At 38.4% G+C, this 27396-nt stretch overlaps 2 protein-coding genes across 7 annotated transcripts in view; one reads left to right on the plus strand and one right to left on the minus strand.

The window, feature by feature from the left end:
• The window catches only part of EMB2771 (E3 ubiquitin ligase), an 86283-nt gene that overhangs the window by 29465 nt on the left and 29422 nt on the right, over window positions 1-27396 (minus strand). For 4 of the 6 annotated variants that reach the window (XR_014340922.1, XM_082888522.1, XM_082888520.1 and 1 more), the window contains 11 exons: window positions 14673-14843; window positions 14021-14502; window positions 13036-13495; window positions 7216-7554; window positions 6860-6943; window positions 5793-5885; window positions 5539-5598; window positions 4566-4664; window positions 3813-3953; window positions 2099-2179; window positions 273-344 (listed from right to left, as the gene is read on the minus strand). Coding sequence is in view for 5 of the 6 variants with exons in the window: in XM_082888522.1 (XP_082744648.1) it covers window positions 273-344; window positions 2099-2179; window positions 3813-3953; window positions 4566-4664; window positions 5539-5598; window positions 5793-5885; window positions 6860-6943; window positions 7216-7554; window positions 13036-13495; window positions 14021-14502; window positions 14673-14843 (2082 nt within the window). In the remaining variant the exon portion in view is untranslated. The remainder of the gene's footprint in view (window positions 1-272; window positions 345-2098; window positions 2180-3812; window positions 3954-4565; window positions 4665-5538; window positions 5599-5792; window positions 5886-6859; window positions 6944-7215; window positions 7555-13035; window positions 13496-14020; window positions 14503-14672; window positions 14844-27396) is intronic. The other 2 variants (XM_082888523.1, XM_082888521.1) reach the window with 2 other exon arrangements.
• On the plus strand, window positions 18193-19329 carry LOC145798975 (uncharacterized). Its single transcript, XM_082888491.1, has one exon. The coding sequence runs from the start codon at window positions 18319-18321 to the stop codon at window positions 19327-19329; it is 1011 nt and encodes a 336-aa protein (XP_082744617.1). The 5' UTR covers window positions 18193-18318.

Here is a 27396-nt window from a genome sequence, read left to right on the forward strand (position 1 = left end):
TTAAAAGGTGACAATCGTCAGAGTAATTAAGTGAAACCAACCAACAGAAAAAATGTTGTGAATCAAACTTAAAGAAATCCAAGATTTCAAGCTTCGAAAATGTAGAGTTGGATAATGTGTCATATGCATATAAGAATGATAAAAAGACAATAAAAGATATTCACTGTAAAAGATTTATATTCAACGATATTTTTTTGTTTTTTTTCTGAAGCACAACATGCGAGGCAAATTTGCAGAGGACACAACATTGACGGCCGCACAGTGACAAATACCTGAAGAAGGGTTGGTAGTTCCAATTCTGGATAGGAAGACGGATGGCGAGCTGGTATATGTACATAAAGGGACTGCCAATGAACAATGTAAATAATTCAACATAAACCATTAACAGCAAATGTATATGCAATATAAAAAATAGCAGAACATCATCACTAAATCATAAGCAAAAGATTTCTAATGGCAACACTGGATTCCATGATGGAGTTTTTAACCGCATAACCACCTCCAAAATACCAATTTGCCTTAAAAGTATCTCAAACTAAGAAGCATGGACACGGACACACGACATGACACCGATACAACACACACACATCGACATGCCAATTTTCAAAAAATACAAGAAACGACATATGAAGAACACGCATGAAATATATAATTTTATACGTTTATCATATGTTCTATATATGAATATATCATTCAAAGGTAATAAAAAAATATAATATGACACTGATTCCTGTAACTTTATATGATTTTGCTTTATTATTGTATCTTAAGTTGTTTTATTTAAACTTATAATTAATTTAATCTGTGTTTAATCGATAGACACGTATGTTTAAGCAATAGGCACATGTATCCTCTAAGGTCATGTTTGATTCACAATACTAATAGTGAGGTATTAATAATCCTATCAAATTAGTGTGGTATTAACTATCCCACCCCTACCCCATTACTAATAATCCTACAAATTTGTTGGATTAATTATCCATTGGATTAATAGTCCTAAACCAAAATGTCAAAACAAACATAGGATGATTGGGCCCACGGATTAATAATCCTAATCCCATGCTTTAATCCTTCCAATCAAACATGCCATAAGTGTCCAAAGAATGTCTGGGTCATTAAAAAATTTTAAAAAATAGGATACGTTTTGAAGAGTGTCGGATACGTGTCGGGAAGTGTCCAAAGAGTTTCGGTGTCTAACACAGACACAACACAGATACGCCACCTTCTTAAAAGTGTCTGTGCTTCTTAGATCTCAAATCAACTTCTTAATAAAACAAAAATTAAGATATGTACAATCTAACATGCTATTAGTGCTGCAAATCTCAATTGTTTCATAACCTGTAAACTGTTATCAAATACAAAAGAGAAAATAAAATGTTGTGTATTGTTTCATAAAATGTTGGGATTTAAGGCTTGGTTTGGTATCTCTAAACATGGTTGCATAGTTTTATACAAAATAAACAAAGAACGACACTAATTAAATGTGAAGTCTAAAATACCCTTATAACAAATCCAAAATAATCAAAATACATTCACAGAAAAATGGTTCACTCAAAAGGAGAGTTGTGTTCAAAAAGCAAGTAAAGGGAAAAACAAACTTAATTTAACAAAACCTCTACTTAGGGTCCGATATAGGGATTAAATACACTAGAAGGACGTAAGGTAAGCCTATAACATACCTCTTAACACAAATAGGAAATTCTAACAACTCCTTTCCTTTTATTTTGGTGGGGAGGCAAGAAAAATAAAGCACTGAAAATAATAATCAGAACAAGCAGATAAAAAGGGCTATGAGCCCACAAGTAATATGACATAAATATGGAGTTCCCATACAATCTACTATAACATCTCCTACTTGACAAGGCAATCCAATAAAGATGTAATCTATTCCACGCAACCATGATCTGATTTAAAATTAAATTAACCATATAATTACTATACATAAGTGCATAAATCAGCATCTACAAATTCCGCTAATTAGATATTATTTCAGATTCTTTGCTGCAGGATTATCATAATCGAGGAAGAGTAGGAAAAAGGAAAAATAAAAAAATAAAAAAGCAACCAGATAAGGTTAAATAGGCACATGTATTTTTACCTTTGATATTGCTGGTTGCATAGTTCCCCTATATGATGCGGCAAGGCCAAGCATTAATCCTGCGGTTGTGCTTTCATGTTCCTAAGAACGAAAACATCAGGAACGCAAAATAAACTGAGTAGAAGTTTAAAAAAAAGTGCCAAACAGCAAAAAAACAAACAAATAAAAACATATGCATAAGGAAATGTTTAAAGATAACAAAGGGAGCAAACTTGAGAGCCAAGCAAGCAATTGAAATCTATAACACTTTTTTTTATGAGAAACAGAATTTGTATTGATTAAAAATATAATATTACAAAGGGTTGGAGGACAAGGAGTCCCCCAGTGCACTAAAAACAATGAAATACAAAGAAACAAAACAAAGTACTACCAAAATCAACTCATGACAGCTTTCCAATTCTTTTTTTTTTTTTGTCAGCATCTTTTCAATTCAAATGGATCAAACAAGATAAGCGCATGCCTAAAATATTTAAAACAAGAGGCCCAAATGCAGATCAATTATTCCACTTGTTGGTCCCTTTACCCTTGAGCTTTAGAAGCACCCCTACTAAAGGCATGCACCATACACCACCCCTTGATAAGCCGAACAAGAAGAAAAGGCTAGCCAAGCAACCAACCCAACCCAACCCTCCCAATGCTGCTTCAAATCCACAGGCAAATTTTTTGTGCCCACAAAACCGCCTCCCAAGACTGAGCAACAGCCCCAATACCTTTTCGGCCTAGAAGCCCAAATTTACAAAATCACTTCTCAACATCAGATAATTTCCACTTCCCAACTCCAGATGATGCCACATGGCACCTCCCCGTCTATTCTTCAAATTCGAATCCCTCCTAGATACATCCACCGACCCACCAACTGCCATACCCTTGATCTCTACACCACAGAGCCATGCACACACCCATTGTGATTATCACACTCCACTAGCTACCTCTCAACTCCCCCACCACTGACCTCCTCTGAACAACTCTGCACCAACATAGAAAACAGATCATTCCCCACACAACCCGCCTCTACTTTCTCCTCAAAGATCCAGCCATCAAGAATACCTCCTCCACCAACATCCTCGAGAACAATTTCCTCTACCTTGGCTTGCACCATTGGCACATCCACCATTGTCACCAAACCTCTTATCTGTCAAAGTAAGCCATCCACTGCCTCAACGGGAGAAGACCTCAAAAAATAGCACTGGCATTACCAAACATATCGAAGCAAGAGAAATCCTGACTACCAAAATCTGAATATCACAAAATCGAGAAACAATGATCAAGAACAGCAACAGGCGAAGGAAGAAAAAATAAAACCCTAGAGCTCAAAGGAATTGACAAGCAAAGTGGAGGCCAAAAAAAGAAACTCTAAACAAAAACCAAAGTGAATTAGAATATTAGGACTATGACAAATGAAACCCTAGAGAAAGGAAACTAACCAAAGACTAAAGAAGCCCCAAAAACAAAAGACCGAGACAAGATGCAAAGAAAGACATAAATATCAAGAGGAGAAACTTAACAGCAAAATGATCTAAGCTAAATTAGAGGAAAGGTTTTTTAAACACAACAAAAAACACAACCCGAACTATTGTTTTCTAAAGAACAAAATACACACCATCAAATAACTCAAATTAACTATTAAAGTAAACAAGTACCCAAAGAAGAACAAGGGGAGAAAACATTAATGGAATGCAACAGCAGACAAGTTATATACAAATAGAATGCTTACCTGTGAATAATATTGATATATGTCGGTTATAGTTAAGACATGCAAATGTCCATGTAACCCCAGTGCCAGGAGAAGTCCTGCATGGACAACATTTGGCTCTTCAGGTTTGTTATATATTATCCATGTTCTAGACATTTTACCCTGCAAAAGAAAATACAATGCGTCACATACCATTCAAGCCATAGTATCAATTATGGAGAAACGTTCCAATAGTAGTAATAAGACGAGAGGGGAAAACAGAGAGAAATTTTGAATTAACTAAATCCAAACATTAAGGCCTTGTTTGGTTTGTATTTCTCAAAAAAATTTGGGAAAAATTCTCTACAAATAAGTTTTCAAAAGTAATCAAACCAAACAAATTTTCCCAAAAAAATTTTCCAAAACTTGTTTGGTTTACAAGTTTTCCAAACAAATCTCTTTCTCATACACATCAAATCAATCACTTTTTCCAAAACTCTCTCTCAAAATAATTTTTCAAAACATCTTTTGAAAAAAAACCAAACCAAACAAATTTTCGTACTTTTTATCTGAAAACATGTTTCTCAAATACAAACCAAACAAGCCCTAAATGTAACAGACACCTGAAAATGATACATAAAAGCAACTTCACATCAATCACAAGGTAGAAGTAATATAAAAATAAAAACAAAAGACCAGCAATGATTTCAAAAGAAATTCCTCAGTAAGTAAACACCATTCAGTCACAAGAATAACTTTTGCAACAGCTAATATCAAAAATTCATGATAGGAAACCTGGAGAGGGGCAAGTCTCAATCCAGAAGCTACAGCATTGTGAAACTCAGGCCACGATTTAAGTTCTTGTATATTTCTTATATTTGGATCTAGATTAACCTGCCAAGTTATAAAAGCATGTAAGACACGCACAAAAAAAATAGGATCTACAAATATGTGAATTTTTTTCCCCAACAGATACAAATATGTGAATTGTTGATTGAGAGGTCAGATAAAATTGTTATTACCATAAACACTGTCAAACAAGAGTAAGAAGGATTGTCTGACCAGGAAAAGTCACGTGACGGGTACCCCAAAAAAAAAGTTCAATTGAGACCAGAAATTAATCAGGCTCTTCTAAATGGAGGTAAGGTACTTACCACTTACCTCTCCCAGAGTCCCAGACCCAGTAGAGCCAGGTGCACAGGGTATGGCCTTTTTAATACAAAATTTTAAAATAAAATAAAAAAATAAAAACGTAAAGTACATTGTATTTCACCAAATAAATATTCAGTCCCAGGCTATCAAAGGGAAAAAGGAAACATTTTACCCAGTACCTAACAAGTTTTTGAAGAATGTGATGAGCAAACCAAAATAAGGACACAAACACACACAAAGTGCATGCAAATTTCTTCAAGTCCTTATTGTTACACGGTCTTGGGTAGAACACCCCAAAAGCTAGCTCAAGAGGTGAAGGTGCTCTCACTCTTATATAATTAATATTATTTTAGTACTTGGGCGAAGTGAGACTTCGCTTCACACCCTCTCTCACGCCCAGTGTGCTCACTCAATAGCACCTGAGGCATGCAGGGTAGAGACACGCACCCTACCCATCCCTAAGTACTTTGGCTGTGATACCATGTTACACAGTCTTGGGTAGAACACACCCCAAAAGCTAGCTAAAAAGGTGAGGGTGCCCTTACGCTTATATGCTTAATATTATTTTAGTATTTGGGCAATGTGGGACTTTGCTTCACACTTATTGTGCACATACCGTAGCATTTTGCTGGGCTGGCAACCGACCTGCTAAAACAAGCTTGGGGACTGTGAGTGCCTACAAGAGATTTCAAAGGATCCTATTAGAACCAACAATACATATTTAAGCAATAAATCCCAGAGCACATCACTGCATAGCCTTGAGAAAAAAGGAAACCCATTACTGGACACTGGACTTTATTACTCACAGGAAGATAAATAAATCTCAATTTTGACGATATAATAGCTTAGTGTAAACAAAAAGGAAATCACCTCTGTTAGAAGAGTATGCATGGTGGCGAGAGTAAATGCCCCACGGCCAAGAGGAAGTGCAGTAGTCCTTTGAGCAAGCTGCCATAACTGGGCCTATACCAATGGAACAAAAAAGAAACAATTACATGAGAACAAGGAAACGGGTATATAGGAACAATCATAAATGTAGTAACACATAACAAAAAACAAATAGCTATTATGTTAGAGTCATCATAATTCACAAGACAACAAAAGAAAATTATGGTCAATCCAATTAGGTAATAAAGTTTGGGGTGTTTGGAAAAGGCATAGACTTCTTTTGTCAACACAACAATGCAACGTCACAATGTGGTTGCTAATATTCATATGACTTTCCTGGTAATGTTGCATTTGACAACAACTCAATCTGTTACCTACGCTGAATGCTTTCCCATCAAAAACCAATATACTGCAGATGAAGGATACTTATTCTGTGCATGATAGCTATACAGGGACATTGGCTTACACTTGCTGAATGTTAGAATATAGAACCCAAAGATTAAAATTTACTACTGCATTTATCAACACTATTAATACCATCTTAGTTGATCACATACTTTTCAGACAATAATTAATTTTAGGAACATCATACAATAGTTAACACCACAACATTATAATTGCCCATTAGTTCTTATCAAAATCAGAATTTCCAAGGGCACAACAGGTGATAGATCCCACTCCAAATACCAGAGGAATATCCAAGCCTTCCAAAAAAGAGACGACAGAATCACCAAACATCTTTGAAATCGTCTGAACTTTCACTTGCGATAGAGCTTTAATCACCAGAGGTCAGGTAACCTAGAAATTGAACCAGATATGGCATGGAACACTGACAGTTGACTTCGACACAGATGTATGACTGTCTTCTTCCTAACAAACAGCAATTTTATTCTGACTACTAATAGAAGAACATAAAAAATGCCAACATTGAAAGAATGTGTTCCAAACATTCTTTTTTTTCCATTTCAATTAGCTAAAAAAGGGGAACATCATCTTTTAAAGGCAACAAATATTTAGCATGTAAAATAAACTGAAAATTTATCATCTACCTGTTGGAGGTCCTGATCAGAAGCAGTAGGATTGACAGGTGTTTGAATCGACACGGGTCTAGCAGAGCATAAAAGATTTCTAGCCTAAAAGAAGTGAGAGTAGTCAACAACAACAATGAAGAAACTGAAATTCAAGAATCAAGGACGTAAAAAAGTGAAGATGTGAATGCAATCTCTATTCAGCTATAATATATACATATACACCATGTTAATCTTAACTCCCAAAACTCAATAAGAGTTCAAATTTGAAATGGAAATAATAATAATAATTGACAGCCTACTGCTTTTATGGCTTCGTAACATGCTTGTTCAAATATTTCTACAATTATTGGCTAAATGTGACTACCACAACTGACCTCATTTAATCGCAAATCACGACCATACCGCAGCTGTGTGCTAGAGTTCAAAATATGCTCCATACCATCTGTAGCAGTTCCATCAACAGAATCTGAGTCCTCGAGTTTGGTAGTCTCTAATCCGTTTGTATCAGAAACCGAGGAAGGCATCGTCACTGGATGCAGAGGTAGCATATAAGGTGTAGACATAGAAATTAAATTCACATTTGTATGAGGTTCGATTTCCTTATATTTTCTTGAATGTGCCAAACAAGCGAAAGCCAAGTCTTCCCGACCAAGAAGAATATATGCAGCAGCAGGCCAATCAGTGGGAGGAGATTCCCGACAGTTATCCAATGCCTAAAAGGTGCAGAAAGCAACAGCCAATTTGATTTAGACAAAAAAATTGAGAAAATCTAACATACCTCAGGAAAAACCAAAGGAAAGCTCATAGTAGTGCAACAGAATAGAAAAGTAACTGACACCAACATGTCTCCATAAAAGGTAGATGAACATGACAATAAAACACCCAGACTTTATTATTGACCAAATACTATAAATGCTGGAAATTTGTGTTAATGTATATAATAAGATAGTGGCATGTATATAATATGATAGTGGTGTTGGTGAAGGATAGTGGCATGTATAGAATATGATAGTGGTGTTGGTGTTAGATAGTGGCATGTATATAATATGATAGTGGTAGATAGTGGTAATATATAATATGTAAGTGGCATATAATGGGTTATAATGATGTTTGTAATATCTCCTATATAAGGAGTGTCATTTGGTCTTGTAAGATAAGAAGTTTTGAATATAACAGAAATATATTCCTTCTTCCTCATATTTTCGAAGTTCTTCTTCCTCATATTTTCTAAGTTGGTATCAGAGCAACAAAAAACACAGCAGCCCTAAAACCGTCATAGCCATGTCGGAAGTCACGTCCGAAACCACTTCAACCCCTGCCGCTGCCATTCCGGTGAAAACGTCCAACTCTAACTCTGTCCAAATCACCACCATCCGCCTAAATGGTGATAATTTTCTCCGCTGGTCACAATCTGTCCGGATGTATATCCGTGGGCAAGGAAAGATCGGTTACATCACTGGTGACAAGAAGGCTCCTGCTGTTAATGATCCGTTGTTCGACAGTTGGGACGCTGAAAACTCCATGGTTATGACATGGTTGGTCAATTCCATGGAGGAGGATATAAGCTCTAATTACATGTGCTATACTACTGCACAAGAATTGTGGGATAATGTTAGTCAGATGTATTCTGACCTAGGAAATCAATCTCAAGTTTTCGAATTAACTTTGAAGTTGGGAGAGATTCGTCAAGGAGATGATTCCGTCACCAAATATTTCAATTCGTTGAAAAGGTTGTGGCAGGATCTTGACATCTTCAACACATACGAATGAAAATCGGTTGACGACTGCAACCACCACAAGAAAACTGTGGAAGACAGCCGTATTTACAAGTTTATTGCCGGCCTCAACATTGAGTTCGATGAAGTGCGAGGAAGAATTATTGGCAGACCTCCTCTCCCATCCATTGGCGAAGTATTTGCCGAAGTCAGAAGGGAAGAGAGCCGAAGGAGCGTCATGCTTAAGAAAAAAGGTATTGGTGAATCAATTGAAATTTCTGCTTTAATTAGCAATGCTGCGGCCAACAAGGCTGCAAATTACCAGCGCAGGTTTGATGATAAGCCACGGGTCTGGTGTGATTTTTGCAACAAGCCTCGCCATACACGCGAAACGTGTTGGAAGATCCGTGGCAAACCTGTCAACTGGAAAAGCAGCAAACAAGGAGAGAAAAATCGTGGCTTTCCTACCGCTAATGAAGCCGATTCAGGTCCCTTCAACAAAGAGCAGATTGATCAACTCTTAAAGCTGATAAAATCCAACTCCTCATCCGGTACTCCTAGTGTTTTGTTGGCACAAACAGGTAGAAATCCTAAAGCCTTCTCTTGCCTAAACTTCTCTCCGTGGATCATAGATTCCGGTGCCTCCGATCACATGACTAGTTTTTCCCATTTATTTAGTACCTATTTCCCTTGTTCTGGTCATGACAAAATCAGAATAGCCGATGGTAGTTTTTCACCTATTGCAGGAAAAGGATTTATTAAACTAACTGAGAAAATTAATCTCAATGCTGTTCTTCACATCCCCAACTTAGCCTGTAACCTTTTGTCTGTCAGTAAACTATCTAAGGATTCTAATTGTCGTGTTACATTTTTTGAATCCCATTGTGAATTTCAGGACCAGAACTCGGGGATGATGATTGGGCGTGCTAGGATGCTTGAAGGTCTTTACTACTTTGATGAAGTACCTGTTAGTAATAAAAAAAGCTCAGAGCTTTAATAGTACTAGTTCAATCTTTGTTCGAGAAAAAATAATGCTATGGCACTATAGGCTAGGACATCCTAGTTTTCTTTATCTGAAACATTTATTTCCAGAATTATTTAAAGGGATTGATTGTTCTTCTTTTCATTGTGAAAGTTGCATTTTTGCAAAATTTCATCGCTCTACTTATTTGCCAAAACCTTACCAGGCTTCCAAACCTTTTTATTTGATTCATAGTGATGTTTGGGGCCCTTCTAAAATCACTACTCTTTCTGGTAAAAAATGGTTTGTTACATTTATTGATGACCATACCCGCATATGTTGGATTTATTTGATGAATAAAAAATCTGACGTGAAAAATTTATTCACAAATTTTTACAATATGATTGAAAACCAATTTCAAACCAAAATTGGTATTTTACATTCTGATAATGGAACAGAATATTTCAATGAGCAGTTGGGTGAGTTTTTGGAAAAAAAGGAGATTTTTCATCAATCTACATGTCGGGATACCCCTCAACGAAATGGCATTGCAGAACGAAAAAATAAACATCTACTTGAAGTAGCACGTGCTATAATGTTTTATATGCATGTTCCTAAATATTTATGGGGTGAAGCAATTTTAACAGCCTCTTATTTGATAAACAGGATGCCTACAAAGGTGTTAACATACAAAACACCTTTTGATTGTCTCAAAACCTTTTTTCCTGACATGAGGTTGTTTTCTGATTTACCCGCCAAAGTTTTTGGATGTACTGCCTATGTTCATGTTCCCAGTCAATTTCGTTCAAAACTTGACCCCCGTGCTATAAAATGTGTTTTTTTGGGTTATTCCTCAAACAAAAAGGGTATAAGTGTTTCGATCCTCAAACCAAGAAATTTCATGTGAGTATGGATGTGTCATTTGTGGAAACAAAATCCTATTTCCCCAACACTTCTCTTCAGGAGGAGACAAGTGGAGTAGAAGACCGTTTTTGGGATATTTCTATCCCGCTCCCCAATGTCATTTATCCTACACAAAAACCACATCTGTCTGATAATGATCACTTAGGAGAACCAAGTTCTATGGTGCCTAGTCAAGAAGATTCTTGTTTAGGGGGAGAAGTATTACAAAATGATCTAAATCCTGAGCTTCAGGTTTATACTAGGAAGCGATTTCATCTGAGGAATAATAACCCGAATGTCCATCCTAATGACCCGAATGTCCACCCGAGTTCTGGCATCGAAATTTTAGGTAATCCTATTCCTTCTATTTCCGACCTTGATGTTCCTATAGCAATTAGGAAAGGTGTCCGAAATTGCATTAAACATCCTATTGCAAATTACCTCTCCTATCAAAGACTGTCTAAAAACCATAGAGCTTTCACATCTAGGATTTCACACTTGTTTGTTCCAAGGAATATACAGGAAGCATTGGATGATCCGAATTGGAAATTAGCAGTCATGGAGGAGATGAATGCTTTAAGGAGAAGTGGTACTTGGGAGATAGTTGATCTACCCAAAGACAAGAAAACAATTGGGTATAAATGGGTGTTTACGATAAAATGTAACGCAGATGGAAGCGTTGAGAGATACAAGGCGAGACTGGTGGCTAAAGGCTTCACTCAAACTTATGTGATCGACTATCAGGAGACGTTTGCTCCTGCTGCTAAAATAAATTCCATCAGAGTACTGTTATCTCTTGCAGTAAATTCAGATTGGCCTCTACATCAACTTGACATTAAAAATGCATTTCTCAATGGTGATCTTGAAGAGGAGGTGTTCATGAGCCTACCGCCGGGATTTGAGCAGAGACTTGGAAGCGACAGAATATGCAGATTGAACAAGTCATTATACGGACTCAAACAATCACCAAGAGCGTGGTTTGAACGCTTTGGGAAGGCAGTTATCAGTTGTGGCTTCTCGCAGAGTCAAGCAGATCACACAATATTTTATAAACATTCAAAAAACAGTAAAATTGCAATTTTGATTGTTTATGTTGATGACATCATTTTAACCGGTAATGATGAAGCAGAGTTAGCAGCCCTCAAAGAGAAACTCGCAAAAGAATTTCACATTAAGGATCTAGGAGCCCTCAAGTATTTCCTCGGAATGGAATTTGCAAGATCCAAGGAAGGTATATTCGTTAATCAGAGAAAATATGTTCTTGATCTCCTTGGAGAAACAGGTATGCTTGGTTGTAAGATGGTGGAGACTCCAATCGAGCCTAACTTGAAGTTACAAGCTGCTAAGGCTGAAGAAGTCAAAGAGAGAGAACAATATCAGCGACTTGTAGGGAAATTGATTTACTTATCTCATACGCGGCCTGATATTGCCTTTGCAGTCAGCATGGTAAGTCAGTTCATGCACTCACCAGGGGCAGAGCACTTTGAGGCCGTTTATAAGATCTTAAGATATTTGAAAGGAACTCTAGGGAGAGGCTTACTGTTCAAGAAACATGGACATCTTCAAGTTGAAGTATACACAGATGCAGACTGGGCAGGAAGTGTTACAGACAGGAGATCAACATCCGGATACTGCTCCTTTGTAGGTGGGAACCTAGTTACATGGCGGAGTAAAAAACAGAATGTGGTAGCTAGAAGTAGTGCAGAATCAGAGTTCAGAGCTGTTGCCCATGGAATCTGTGAAGTAATGTGGATTAAAAGAATTCTTGAAGAATTAAAGCTTTCTCACCCGACACCTATGAAGGTCTATTGTGACAACAAAGCAGCTATATCTATAGCTCATAATCCAGTTCTACATGATCGCACAAAACATATAGAAGTGGATAAACATTTCATCAAGGAGAAAATCAATGCTGGCATAATCTGTATGACCTACCTTCCAACAGGTGAACAATTAGCTGATGTGCTAACGAAGGGACTACACAAGAAGCAATTTCATAAGCTGACTAGCAAGCTGGCTATGGAAGATATCTTCAAACCAGCTTGAGGGGGAGTGCTGGAAATTTGTGTTAATGTATATAATAAGATAGTGGCATGTATATAATATGATAGTGGTGTTGGTGAAAGATAGTGGCATGTATAGAATATGATAGTGGTGTTGGTGGTAGATAGTGGCATGTATATAATATGATAGTGGTAGATAGTGGTAATATATAATATGTAAGTGGCATATAATGGGTTATAATGATGTTTGTAATATCTCCTATATAAGGAGTGTCATTTGGTCTTGTAAGATAAGAAGTTTTGAATATAACAGAAATATATTCCTTCTTCCTCATATTTTCGAAGTTCTTCTTCCTCATATTTTCTAAGTATAAATGTAACATATTCATTTAGATCTGATAGTAAAATATTATGATGGGTTGCTAATGCTTCCCAAATGTCACACATTTTTTAGGTCATTAGTCAACAACTCCCCATGTTAGCCTACACATATCCTTTTGATGAGAACCACCAGGGAAACTTAAACCATTATGCACTTCCATGAATGCGAAGCACAAAGTCTTAACAAATTAGCATCTTAACATCAAAAATAAATTTTAGGTATTAGCATACATGTCGTAGAGGAAGAGAGACACCAGCAGGCAGCAAGTCTAGCTGTTGCAACCCAAATCTTTCCCCAACCAATGCCAAGACTGTTAACTCCTCACGGGTACAAGAAGATCCAGAGGCAATATTGCAGCAAACACCAGATGAGAGTTTCTTCCCTATCTGTTCTGCACCACATAATAGACTATAAAAAGCAACTATCTTCCGGGCCCAGCTTACTGCAGAACTTCCATCTTTACGAACGAGAAGTGGAAGATCACTAATATTAGCAGCATTACAGCCATGTTGCAAACAGTTTTCAAGCCATCTGAATAAACTAGGAGGAGTTTTCTGGGAAAATGAGGTTCGGCATATCCCAAAGTTTTTTGATAGACGAGGAAAGTCGCGTATATAATGGTCCAAATAGCTGTCTTCACCTAGGAAATGAGCTATATTACAAAGTAGAACCACCAGAAGACCCAAGTCCCTGTAATGAAAAATTCAAATATTCAACTCAGAGCACAATAGGCAGCATGTGTCTAAACAAATTTACAATAATATTTTAAAATTTTAAGATTTTATTTTAAACAAATTTATTTTTAAGATTTTAAAATATCTTATGATACACGATCCAACATGCGATACAAAATTCAGAAAAATAGAAAATTAATTTCCCATTTTTTTCCCAGGTGATGGGGGTATGTTACTGCATTATCCAGGTAAACTAGTTATCATGATTTTACTCCTTCGGAAATTTAGAGATAGGCATCAAACAACCATATAGGATGGAATATAGATGTTCATACATCATTATCAACCAAAACATAAACACATTTTTAGGAATACAGAATATATATATATATATATATTGAATCACGACTAAGCAAATAGAACCAAGGAAGCACCAAATCAAGAATCTTCAAAAGAAACAGAAATGGTTGCATACACACATAAAAAGTTCTTTACCAAAACTGATTATCACCACAATTATACATAAGAAATCAGAGTTTACCGTTTGCGAAGATTGTCTAGTTTCAGACTTTCATATAATGCATGTAAAGCATCCAGAGTTTCCATCAATAGCTCAGTGTATAATGATTTAGCAGGGGACTGTGCACTATCTAGAAATAATTCAGATGAATCTGATCCCTTCAGATCAAGTGATGTTCTGGGAGAAAATCCAATACAAAATTTCTTTTTATAGTTCTTGTGAAAATCACTGTTGATAAGAAACTCCCACGATGACTGTAAACCTGAGTCTGAAATCCTTTGGGGGATAGGCCTTCTGCACATTTGCATTATAACACTACAAAAGGACTCCCACTCTGAATCAACACTAGAATCTGGCTTAGCTAAATAAGCAGAATCACCATTGCCCCATAGAAGCAAAAGAAATTCATTATAGGAACTAGAAGTGAGCCCCTCAGCCATTGCTGCAATGCAATCAGTTGCCAATGATGACGAAGGACTTCTTCTCAATGTACATCTGTAAATCTTGGACCATAAAAAACATCATTACAGCTATATGCTTACCAAACAAAGCAATTAAAAATTGACAACATAAAAAATTATCAAGATTAACATTTGTAAAGAAGCCGTGTTGGACTTACATCACCTTAAGGTAACCCAAAAAAAAACATAGACAACAAAATCTATTAGCATACCTGCCCATTATTCACAATTACATTGACACGTCCTTCAACAGCATCAGCCAATCCAACAATTTTTAGATCACGAAGAGCAGAGGCTATTTCTGAAGGCTCCAAAGTATGTGAAACCGGATCTTTTCCCAAAAAAGAAGGCAACACATACCTACACAGGCATTGCTTCCCAGACTGCAGTTAGAAAAGCTCACATATGTTAAAGACGTAGATTTTAACATCATACTATTAAGCAACAGGCACAGCAAACTTTTACAAACAATACTTCAATAGATAGAGAAAAGAAAGAAAATAATAAGTTAAGATGCTTTTAGAACTATAAAACCAACCAAACTAAGCCTTGTGTCTCAATCAAGTGGGTTCGGCAACATGAATCTCTCTTCACCATTCCGCTTTGTCAAGGGCTATATAGTTAGCTAAATTAAATAAGGCCTGGTTTGGCATGTCTTAAAAAAGCCAAAAAGTTACTCAAAAAGTTAAAAAGTTATCACTATTCACCAAAAAAAAATATTAAAAAATTAATTTTACACATAAATTTCAAACAACTCTGACGTCCCACAGGCGGAGCTGACTTTTTGGAAAAATTGCACTTATTTAGGTGCACAAATAACACGGTGTTGTTCGGCCCGTGGGGGCCATCACGGGTCCCGTTTTAATAATCTGAACCGTTCAATGTATAGAACTCGTCGAGTATTATATGCCTGTAAAAAATCACGTTGATCGGATATCGGTAACTATATGATCAAATCAATTAAAATTTATAAAATGGATGGTGTTATAGTTAACGGTTGAAAAAAACTAATTCGATCCGATAGCTATCGATATCCGATCAACGTGATTTTTTACAAGCATATAATACTCGACGAGTTCTACACATTGAACGGTTTTGATTAGCAAAACGGGACCCGTGGTAGCACCTCCAATTCAATCCCCGAAAAGCAGGGAATCATATCCCAGCCTACACTCTGCACACGCTATCCTGAATTCATTCCACCGTACCGCCTATTCCATCCTCATCTTCTCCTATACACTAATTTATACAATTTTTTAATACACATTTTTTCATAAAAAGTCAAAGTTATCCCAAACAACCATCTTTTTTTCTCAACTTTTTAGTCCAAAAAGTCAAAAATGCACTTATTTAAAACACCCCAAACAACCCCTAAACCCCTATCCTCTTTTTACTACCGCATCCCATGACAACTTAGTTTTCCCCTCCCCTCAACATTTCCATTTATGGTTAAGCATCTCTAATCCTTCACCAAATCCTCCATCAAATTTAAATTTGATGAAAATGAGGTCCAATCCATTCATCAAACTTGTATCAAATCAAGGGAGGAGGATGACCAAATCAAGGATGATCAAATCTTTCACCAAATTTCCAACAAGCCTTTTTTGAATAAAGTTCGATGAAATTGTTAAAAAACGAAGGTTTGAAGATTTGGGAGGAGGATGACCAAATCAAGGATGATCAAATCTTTCACCAAATTTCAACAAGCCTTTTTTGAATTAAGTTTGATGAAATTGTTAAAAGATGAAGGTTTGAAGATTTTTTTTTTTTTTTTTTTTTTTTTTTGGGGGGGGGGGGGGGGTTGGTTTCACCAGAATTGTTGAAGTAAGTTTTTTGGATAGGTGAGGTATATTTAAAAACCTCGGATGAAAATTTTGATTCTCACCATTGGAGTGAGCTATATCAAATCAAGTTTTTAAACTAAAATTCTTCAACAAGTTTAACGGAAAAATAAATAAATAAATAAGATGAAGGGTTGGAACTGGAAGGCTCTTACATGCCACAATTAAAATAATGAAGATCAAAACTTATTACATTCAAGCAAGATGAAGACCTATGGTTGTGCAAGAAAAAATGTGTAAAATGATATTAGTATTTAAGGGGGCGTGCTGTCTAACCTATACACACACACACATATATATCAACCCTTCAAAGGCAAGAAATAGTGGCTTAACAAGGAGTAGTGTATGCAAGACTGCAAACATGAAAAAACTTATCTTGACAAATGACATCATATGGACTCAACGAGACGCTACGTTACACGGACTCAGGTACGAATATCGGGTGCGGGTGCATATCTAAGGGTCGGACATCTTAAAATTGAAAATGAAAGATACGGGGATATGGATCCAAATTTGGATACGGGTACGGGGATACGGTAAATAGTTATTTTTAAAAAATATTTATTAAATTATCATGTTAAAAACTTATCTAAATAAATTTTTAAATAATATTTAATTGATTAAAATAGTATAAAAATATTTTTAAATAATATTTAATTAATTAAATATAATATAAAAACATTTTAAAATAAAATTATTATCTTTGTAAAGTTATTATTTTAAAAGTAATGAGGTGAGAGAGAGTCTTTATTGTCTTTAAATAATAGTAGGGAGAGAGAGAGTCATTATATTTAAATAAAAAAGGCATAGTGGTGAGATATTATTTAAATAGAAGTAGAGTAGTCAGTAGCTTGCTGAGTTGAGAGAGTCATTCTTATCTTTAAATAATATTGGGGTGAGAGAGAGATTGAGAACGATACGGGAGAGAATGACAGATCGAGAGAGAGAGGGAGAGAGAAGAGGAGATCGAGAGACGAAAGAACAGGAGAGATCGAGAGAGGGAAGAACACGAGATCAAGATCGCAACTGGAGAGAGAAGAACAAGAGATTGAGAACGCAACTGGAGAGAGAAGAACAAGAGATCGACACAAGTACATGTAAGGAAGATGAGATCGACTTCGCACTTCGACTTCGTCGTGTTGAACTTTGCGTCAACATTTCAGGTTTCTTTTCCTTTCCATTCAAATCAAGTTGTGAAATTCTGGATTTCCTTGGTTTGTTTCTTCTCATCTTACCCTCTTCCTGTTCAAACCAAGAACAAAAAAGAAATTTTGTAACAAAAATATTATAAAACAACAATTAGCCATATCCATTTTTATTTCGCCGTATCCCAGCCGTATCCCGTACCCGTACCCGTGTCGTGTCGTGTCGACACGGGTACCTCCCAAAAATGAACGAGTCCGTGTAACGTAGATGAGACGTACAACACTTATGAAAGTTTAGAGAAGACAAAAGGTTAGGGAATAAGTTAGACTTCATTCCCTTTTATATTGATAATACTGAGTATAATATAAGGAAACACAATCACGCATTTCCTATTCTTACTTAATTCCTATTCTAACACAATTCCTATTCTAACACTCCCCCTCAAGCTGGTACGAAGATATCTCTCATGCCCAGCTTGTTGAGAATGCCATGAAATGTTTTGCTCCCTAGTCCCTTGGTGAGAACATCAGCTAGTTGGTCTTCAGTCTTCACAAATGAAATACATATGATACCACTAGTGAGTTTTTCCTCGATGAAGTGCCTATCAATCTCCACATGCTTAGTTCTATCATGTTGAACTGGACCAAAACCTACCACTTCACCTACTCCACCTACTACATACCTACCTCCTCTAATCTTCTATATATAGGACTCATTGTAATAGAAAAGATACTACAATCAATAATACAATCATTTCTCTTTATACATTAAATTTCTACATGGTATCAGAGCAGGTTTAGAACCTAGTATTTTCGCTTCCCCGGCGGGCGGCAACCTCACCTTAGCCGCCCGCCGGACCTCAACCTATTCCATGGCAGTGACATACAACCCAACAGAGCTGAGCTCTTGCGTGGGTGCAATCACATCAAACACACCTCCATCAAAGCTGTGCTGCTCTAAGATCAAGGAGCAAAAGCCTTGCCTTTGCACCACCACTGTATGCTCAACAACAAGACCCACTCGGTTGGGACTTTCGTCGAACACTTCGTCTACACCCTCATCGTCGTCGTCCTCCTCCTCCTCTTCCTCCGCCACCGCCGCCGCTATCGCCGGCGTCAAGGAGTCGTCGGCGATGCAAAAGCGGTTTCAGAGGCTGAGCCGCAACGTTTCCGAGGCCATCGCCTCGCTCAAGAACTCACTCAATCTCGACTCGGCTCGTGAATCGCCTCCGCCGCCACAGTCTCGGATCGAGAGCTGCCGGAAAGTCGTCTGGGGCAGCGTTGTGAGGAACTTGACTCAACTCTATCCCGGTAGTCAGCTTCCAGAGAAGCTCGTCTCCAACATCCGCAAACACTACGATTCATTACCACTCAGCTATGCACAGGCTGGATTTGATATGAAAGATGTGTTTATGCATATCAAATTGATAGAGCAAGCTTCCGTGGATGATCAGCCGGCGATTTTGATTCAAGAGGTTTTTGATGATGAAGTTCAAGGCTCTGTTTTTAAGCTTACATTTGCTTGTAACTCTGCAATTTCTTGGGCAGCCATGTCCGATGCCCTGGATAGCGCTTCGATTTGTTGCAAGAAGATACAGATTTTTGAGAAAAAGAGCGTGCCGTTGAATATTGCAGGTGTTGCACTTATGTCTTTCCCTGTTTTGAATTCCCACTTGAGACTTAGGTTTGAAACAGTTGATGGGCTGATCTTGGATTCTCCATGGGCATGTCTCTGGTTATATATATCACCGCCATGGTTCAACCAATCTCCTGAATTTGAACCTGTAGTGAGACTCAGAGTGTGTAGACAAAAGATGCATAAGAAAAGCAACAAAAGATTCTTCTTGTTGCAGGTTTGTGTTGGTGACAACTGTGGGATATGAACCCACGCTCTTTTTCTCATCTATCACACATCCACCACCCACGTTATTTCACACTTTTTGTTAGAATATAATATGTAAAATGTTGCTTTAATAATTAGGTTAGTATAATAATTAGTATAATAATTAGTATGCTTTAATAATGTACCTTTAATAATGTTGTTTGGTTTGTGCTTCTACTTTCGGTTTGTAATTGTTCTCCCTCTCCTCTATAAAGGAGAGAGCTCAACATAACATTCAAAACATCAATCAATAATACAATCAATATCTATACAATTCTCTATTTCTCTTTATACATTAAATTTAACATGGTATCAGAGCAGGTTTAGAATCTACTATTTTCGCTTCTCCGGCGGGCGGCAACCTCACCTTAGCTGCCCGCCGGACCTCAACCTAGTCTGCTTGTTTTTCTACACATACCTTCTTCCATAATTAAGCTCTTCTCTGCCTTTACAATGGCTGCCAACGAAGACCAAGCTTTTCCAGACCCATCCTCCACACAGACCAGCTCATATACACAAGAGATGCTTGATATCTCTCTCTCTCTCTCTGCACCTGGTCTCTCCCTCTCTGGCATGAACTGGTTCGGAGATGAAGAGATCACACGCATACACACATACATCTGCTCTCGGGCTCTCTCTCTCTCTTTCTCCCACGAGCGTGAGGAGAAGAATCAAGAACCATCACCGTTGCGGCTGCACAGCCATGCCACCGCTGCCTATAGCTGTGACCACAACGACTGCCCACCACAACTCTTCCCCGACCCACCGACGCAATCCCATCTCGCCCCCGCAATCGCCATTGCCGCAACCACTGGAGCCGTCCAACCCAACCCCAATCGAATCCGGTGAGGAAAGGAGGCACAACTATTCACTCAATTCTTTTTTGGATCATTTTTATAAGGAACTGTTGTTATTTGAGCAACTCCAGTAGCTCATATTTCTTGCATTGCATTGTTGTGCCGAAAGAGCGAAATTTGGGGACTGGTCAGTGTCGCTCTACACATCTCCACTGCTGGAGAATATATTGAATACAGGGAAAGGAAATTGGAGGAAAAGCTGGATGTGGGTGGTGGCAATAATCGAGTGGTTTCTGACAAACAAAACAAAACAAACAAACAAACAAAAAAAAAAAAAAAAAACACTAACAAGGAAGCAAAACCCATGTGATCCACTCTACCAATTTCTTGATTTGAAAGTTCACCAGCCCTCTTGTTCATGTCGACATCGGCTTTCTTGCAGACGATGTTGGTGAAACGACGGCCGATACCTTTGATGGATGTCATTGCAAACATGATCTTCTGTTTCCCATCCACGTTCGTGTTCTGCACTTGCAGAATGTGCTGGAACTCTTCATTCGCTACCAGCGACATGGCTAGGGCTTTGAGGCTTTGTCTGTTCAGTCGAAGTTGCAAGCCGTCGCAGCGAGTAAAGAAAGAGCTTTCGCAGAGCCCGATCTGGAAAAAAAAAAAAAAAAAAAAAAAAAAAACAACTTCGGTGAAAACACAGTTGTTTGAGTGTCCCACCTTTTCCACCACACATTGTTTTCATTATCTTCCTCCCACTCTCTCATAAAATAATTCTTCTTATCATTTAAATAATCTATATCCTGTGCCCACCTAGACAATAATCTATCATCTTATCATTTACTTTATTGGTAGGACAACCATTCTTCTTTTCTTTTTTCTTTTATTTATTTATTTATACCAAAAAGAATTGAACCCTCCTCGGGCCACCCAATTCCCTTTTCTTATTATTATTATATACACTTTTCCATTCTAAAATATTCTCCACCCAAAACCATCATCACATTTTCCACCACTCACCCATGTGACCCACGATGCTCAATTCTCCAACCTATACTTTTTCTTTTTCATTACACTCTTGTTCCCCACTTTCTTTATTATATTTATATATATATATATATCTCTTTTTATTATATTATATTTTAAAAAAAATAAAAAAAATAAAAAAAAAAAAAACATCATCATCTCTCCTCCGTTTGATTTCCAACTCCATTATTTTTATTTATTTTCTCCAAACCACTTTCCTTATTTCCCCCATCTTTCATTTTTGATTTCACATATATTTTTGTTATTTTTTCTTTCACATTATTTTTAATCTTTTTCCAATTCCATTCATACCATATAACTTTGCACACCAAACCATATTTTATTCATCTCAGGGATCCACCCCGATCGCAATTTTACACACACAAAAAAAAAAAAAAAAAAAAAAAAAAAACAGCTTTGTTTTCTTTTCTGCAGCCGGCCACCAACCGACCTCACTTCTTCGCCTATTCCGCCGGTCTTTTCTTCTTGCCTCCGTCCTGGGCGGCCTTTGACGGTGTTACCTCTGTGTTTCCCACTCCACTAGGCACGATCACTCCACCCTGCTCCTCCACTACAGCATACGGTGGACCTCCAAATCGGAACATCACGGTGTCCTTCCGCTTCAGCTCCTTATTTTCCGCCTTTAGCACACTTATCTCTGCTCGCGCATCCTTATACATGCGCTGGAGCAGAGCCAGTTGGGCGTTTAACTGCTGCACCTCATTTGTCCTACTCTGCAGCTGGTGCGACAGGTTTGTGACCGCCGTCATGGTCTCCACACATGACTTCAAAGTATACTGATTGGCCTCAATATCAGTTTGCACCGCCATTTTTTGCTCCACCGACCACATCGGAAAGTTCAACGGAGCAAAACCAGAGGCGCTTGGTTGAGGTTCACTGGCCACCGCACCAGTAATCTCTCTTGTTGACTCGTTGAGGTCGAGAAAGAGAGTGAGCAGACCACGGGACGAAGAGGCCATATTCTGGGTAGCTGAACGGGAAGACGAGGCCATGTTATGGGTTGCTGAGTGTTTCAGAAAAGGGTTGGTTACAGAGTGTTTACAGAGTGTTTCAAGATTTGCAGCTCTTAGCGACAAGCTCTCAGTGAACGAAGAGGTTTCAACTGGTTTGTTATGCTTCCAAGCCTCAGCCTCCGCTTCGGTTTATAAAGACCATGATGAAGAGGCAGACACGCGCATCATGCGCCTCTCGGTGCTCGCCGACAACTTCGGCGCGCCTTTTGATGGCACGCCTTTTTATGGATTGGGCACGCCTTTTGATGGCACGCCTTTTGAAAGATTGGGCACACCTTTTGAGGGTGCGACTTTTTAAGGGTCCGACAAGACTCTGTAAACTGTCCCGACATTGATTCCGGTTAGCTCCTTCATGGGTCCGACAAGACTCTGTAAACTGTCCCGACATTGATTCCGGTTAGCTCCTTCATGGGTCCGACAAGACTCTATAAACTGTCCCGACATTGATTCCGGTTAGTTTCTACAAGGGTCCAGCAAGACTCCGTAAACTGTCACAACAACTGTCACAACATTGTCTGCTACAACGGTCCGACATGACCCCATAAACTGTCGTCTACATCGGTCTGCCATAACCATACAGTCTTCAACAACAATCTGACACGACCATACAGTGTCTCCTATCCTATTTTTATTTTATTTTATTTTTCTACTCTCTCCAAACTCAAGTTGGTAGGTTCCTATCCTCCTTGAGTTTGAGGGGGGCTGTTAGAATATAATATGTAAAATGTTGCTTTAATAATTAGGTTAGTATAATAATTAGTATAATAATTAGTATGCTTTAATAATGTACCTTTAATAATGTTGTTTGGTTTGTGCTTCTACTTTCGGTTTGTAATTGTTCTCCCTCTCCTCTATAAAGGAGAGAGCTCAACATAACATTCAAAACATCAATCAATAATACAATCAATATCTATACAATTCTCTATTTCTCTTTATACATTAAATTTAACACTTTTCTTTTATTTTAATATATATATATATATATATATATCTATATTTTTTTATTATAATATATTTTCCTTATCCCTACTTTTATTTTATTTTATTTTCTTTTCTTTTTTCTATCTTTCTTTTTCCATCCATATTTCCTTATTCTACAACTCGGTAGTGAGCATCACCCTTTTTCCATTATCTTATTATTATTTTTTATATTCCACCAAAAAAAAAAAAAAAAAAAAAAACAATCACACCGATGTTTTTCATATGACCCATCCCCAAATATTTTTATCTATTTTCTTTATCCGTTGTTTTATTTTATTTTATTTTTATTCTTAAACAAAACAACACCACAAAATAACACCACAAACATTCCACACCCTTGTCATTTCTTCATGCCGGGGATCAACCCCGATCACCATTTTACACTACAAAACAAAAAAAAAAAAAAAAAAAAAAACACAAACAAAACCCAAACAACCACATCCACAGGCGAGATTTTTCTTCTCTACTCTGCCGCCGGTCTCTTCTTCTTGCCTCTGTCCTGGGCGGCCCTTGATGGTGTTACCTCCGTGTTTCCTACTCCACTGCGCACGATCACTACTCTCTGCTCCTGCACTGCAGCATATGGCGGCCCTCCAAATCGGAACATAACGGTGGCCTTCCGCTTCAGCTCCTTATTTTCCGCCTTTAGCACACTTATCTCTGCTCGCGCATCCTTATACATGCGCTGGAGCAGAGCCAGTTAGGCGTTTAACTGCTGCACCTCATTTGTCCTACTCTGCAGCCGGTGCGACAAATTTGTGACCGCAGTCATAGTTTCCACACATGACTTCAATGTATACTAATTGGCCTCAATATCCGTTTGCACTGCCATTTTTTGCTCCACAGACCGCATCGGAAAGTTCAACGGAGCAAAACCAGAGGTGTTTGGTTGAGGTTCACGTGCCACCGCACCAGTTATTTCTCTTGTGGACTCGTTGAGGTCTGGAAAGAGAGTGAGCAGACCACAGGAAGAAGAGGCCATGTTTTGGGTTGCTGAGTGTTTCAGCGCAGGGTTGGTTACAGAGTGTTTCAAGATTTGCAGCTCTTCGAGACAAGCTCTCAGAGAACGAAGAGGTTTTCACTGGTTTGTTATGCTTCCAAGCCTCAGCCTCCGCTTCGGTTTATAAAGACCATGACGAAGGGGCCGACACGCGCTCTGTCGATCAAGTGTCTCGCCGCGTGTCTGGCGCCCCTTTTGATGGCTCGCCGCTCGATGATTTCTGTCGGGCACGACTTTTGATGAAGTGGGCGCGCCTTTTGAGGGCGCGACTTTTGAGGGCTCGATATATATATATCCATGTATATATATTTGGGCAGCCTATATACACCATCATCCAGTGTACTCTACTACGGTCCGGCATGACCACATAAAACTGTCCCGACATTTGATTCCGGTTAGCTTTTCCAACGGTCCGACATGACCCCATAAACTGTCCCGACATTGATTCCGATTAGCTTTTCCATCGGTCCGACATGACCCCATAAAACTGTCCCGACATTGATTCCGGTTAGCTTCTCCATCGGTCCGGTGTGACCTCGTTAACTGTCCAGACTTTATCTACTACAACGGTCTGCCACAACCATCCAGTGTCCTCTACAACGTTATGACACAACCATCCAGTGTCTTCACCAACGGTTTGACACGACCATATAGTGTCTCTTATCCTCTTTTATTTTATGTATTAGTCTATTTTCTTATTTTGTTACTCTCTCCAAACTCAAGTTGGTCAGTTCCTATCCCCCTTGAGTTTGCGGGGGGCTGTTAAAACCTACCACTTCACCTACTCCACCTACTACTCCACCTACTACATACCTACCTCCTCTAATCTTCTATATATAGGACTCATTGTAATAGAAAAGATACTACAATCAATAATACAATCATTTCTCTTTATACATTAAATTTCTACAATGAGCTATGTTGATTGCAGCCTTCTTGTCACAGTATAGTCGCCTGGAGTCATTCGGATGGATTCCCAAGTCTCCCAACAATAATTTAATCTATAGTAACTCACATACACCTTGTGCCATAGCCTTGAATTTTGCCTCAGCACTAGATCTAGCAACCACATTATGTTTCTTACTTCGCCATGTGACTAGGTTACCACCAACAAATGTGCAATATTCGGAAGTTGATCGTCTGTCAGTAACGGATCCAACCCAATCTACATCAGTAAATGCCTCCATACTGAGATGGTTATGTTTTGAGAAATAGAGACCATTTCCAGGAGAAGATTTCAGGTATCTCAGGATTCTCATAACGGCCTCTAAGTGGGAAGTTCTTAGAGCATGCATAAACTGACTCACCACACACATGGCAATGGCAATGTCAGGTCATGAGTGGGATAAGTATATAAGCTTTCCCACTAGTCTCTGATGTCTCCCCCTGTCCACAGGATCTCCCTCTTGATCCTCACTCAGTTTCTAGCCCGGTTCTAGAGGTGTATCACATAATCTACCTCCAAGCATTTCACTTTCCTTTAGCAAGTCAAGTACATACTTCCTTTGGCATATGAAGATGCAATTCTTGGACCAAGCTACTTCAATGCCCAAAAAATACTTTGAAATAACGTAAGTCTTTGATTTCAAACTCCTTGGCTAAGTATTCTTTCAAACGAGGAATCTCCTCAACATCATCTCTTGTCTGAACAATATCATCAACATAGACAATAAGAGCTATGGTCTTACCACGTGAGGAGTGTTTCACAAACAAGGTGTGATCAACTTGACTTTGGTTGAACCCATATTTCAACATAGCTTAAGCAAACCTTTCGAACCAAGCCTTAGGAGACTGCTTTAGCCCATAAAGTGACTTTCGGAACCTGCATACTTTACCCTTAGACTTAGCATCCGCAAAACCAGGAGGAATATCCATATAGACCTCTTTTGCTAGATCTCCATAAAGGAAGGCATTCTTTACATCAAACTGATGAATTGGCCAATCCAAATTTGCAACAAGAGAGAGTAAGATTCTCACAGAATTCATCTTAGCAACCGGTGTGAATGTCTCTTGGTAATCCATCCCATAAGTCTGAGTGAAGCCCTTAACAGCCAATTTTGCTTTGTACTATTCTATGGACCCATCTGCTTTATGTTTTACCGTATACACCCACTTACACCCAACTGAATTTTTGCCTCTCGATAACTCCACTAACTCCCAAGTGCTACTCGTGCTGAGAGCTCTCAACTCTTCCATCATGGCATGCTTCCATTCAGGAATAGAGAGAGCATCCTGAAAATTGATTGGTAGACTCATAGAAGACACTTTAGGCACAAAAACTTTATATGACGAAGACAGATTAGAATAAGAGACGTGATTAGTAATAGAATGCTGAGTACATCACCTAACTCCCTTCCTATTAGCAATGGGAATATCAAGATCTGAAAAAGCAAGAATAAAAGCACTAGAATCAAAATTACCTGGACTCTCAGGAGAAAGGGTTGACTCTAGACACTTATCCGGAGAAAAAGTTGGCAGTAGAGGAAGGAAAGTAGTCTCTTGCATCCAAATAACTCATTGTTTGTCCTTTTCCCAGATATAAACTTTGCATGCTTCCTTTTCCTCAACAACTGCTGGCTCATCATCCTATATCTATTCAACCACAGGCAAAAGTGGAACAGGAATCTCTTCACACCAAGGCTCCCCCTGAAGGAATGGCTGGGATACCGGGGAGGTCGGAAAGTAAGGCTGAGACTTAAAGAAAGTGACATCCATAGAGACAAACCATTTGCGAGTGAGAGGATGATAACACTTATAACCCTTTTTGGTGACAGAATAACCCAGAAAAACACACTTAAGGGACCTAGGATCTAATTTACCACGAGCGGGTGAATGATTATGGACAAAGCAAACACAGCCAAAAGTCTTAGGAGAAATGGAGAATCCGAAAAAGCTAGACTTGAACAAAACTTAAAGAGGTGTTTGTTTTTGCAGGACTTGGGTAGGAAGATGATTAATCAAATAAGCAGTAGTAAGAACCGCTTTCCCCCAATAGGAACGAAGAACCCGCATCTCAAAGGATAGACAACGAGCGACATCAAGGAAATGGCGATTTTTGCGTTTGGCAACACCATTTTGCTGAGGGGTATTAGTAGATGTCTGGTGAATAATGCCATGAGTGGCAAAGTAAGTGGCAAGGCCAGAGTCAATATATTCCCTTCCCCCATTATCAGAACGTAGAATTTGTACAACCGCCCCAAACTGAGTACAAATCATTTTATAAA

Source organism: Camellia sinensis, chromosome 9 (assembly GCF_055761805.1).
Source record: "Camellia sinensis isolate YWXY chromosome 9, ASM5576180v1, whole genome shotgun sequence".
Taxonomy (NCBI): Eukaryota; Viridiplantae; Streptophyta; class Magnoliopsida; order Ericales; family Theaceae; genus Camellia; species Camellia sinensis.

Coding starts and splice junctions, on each gene's coding strand:
- LOC145798975 (XM_082888491.1), top strand. CDS start 18,319: ATGGCAGTGACATACAACCCAACAGAGCTGAGCTCTTGCGTGGGTGCA.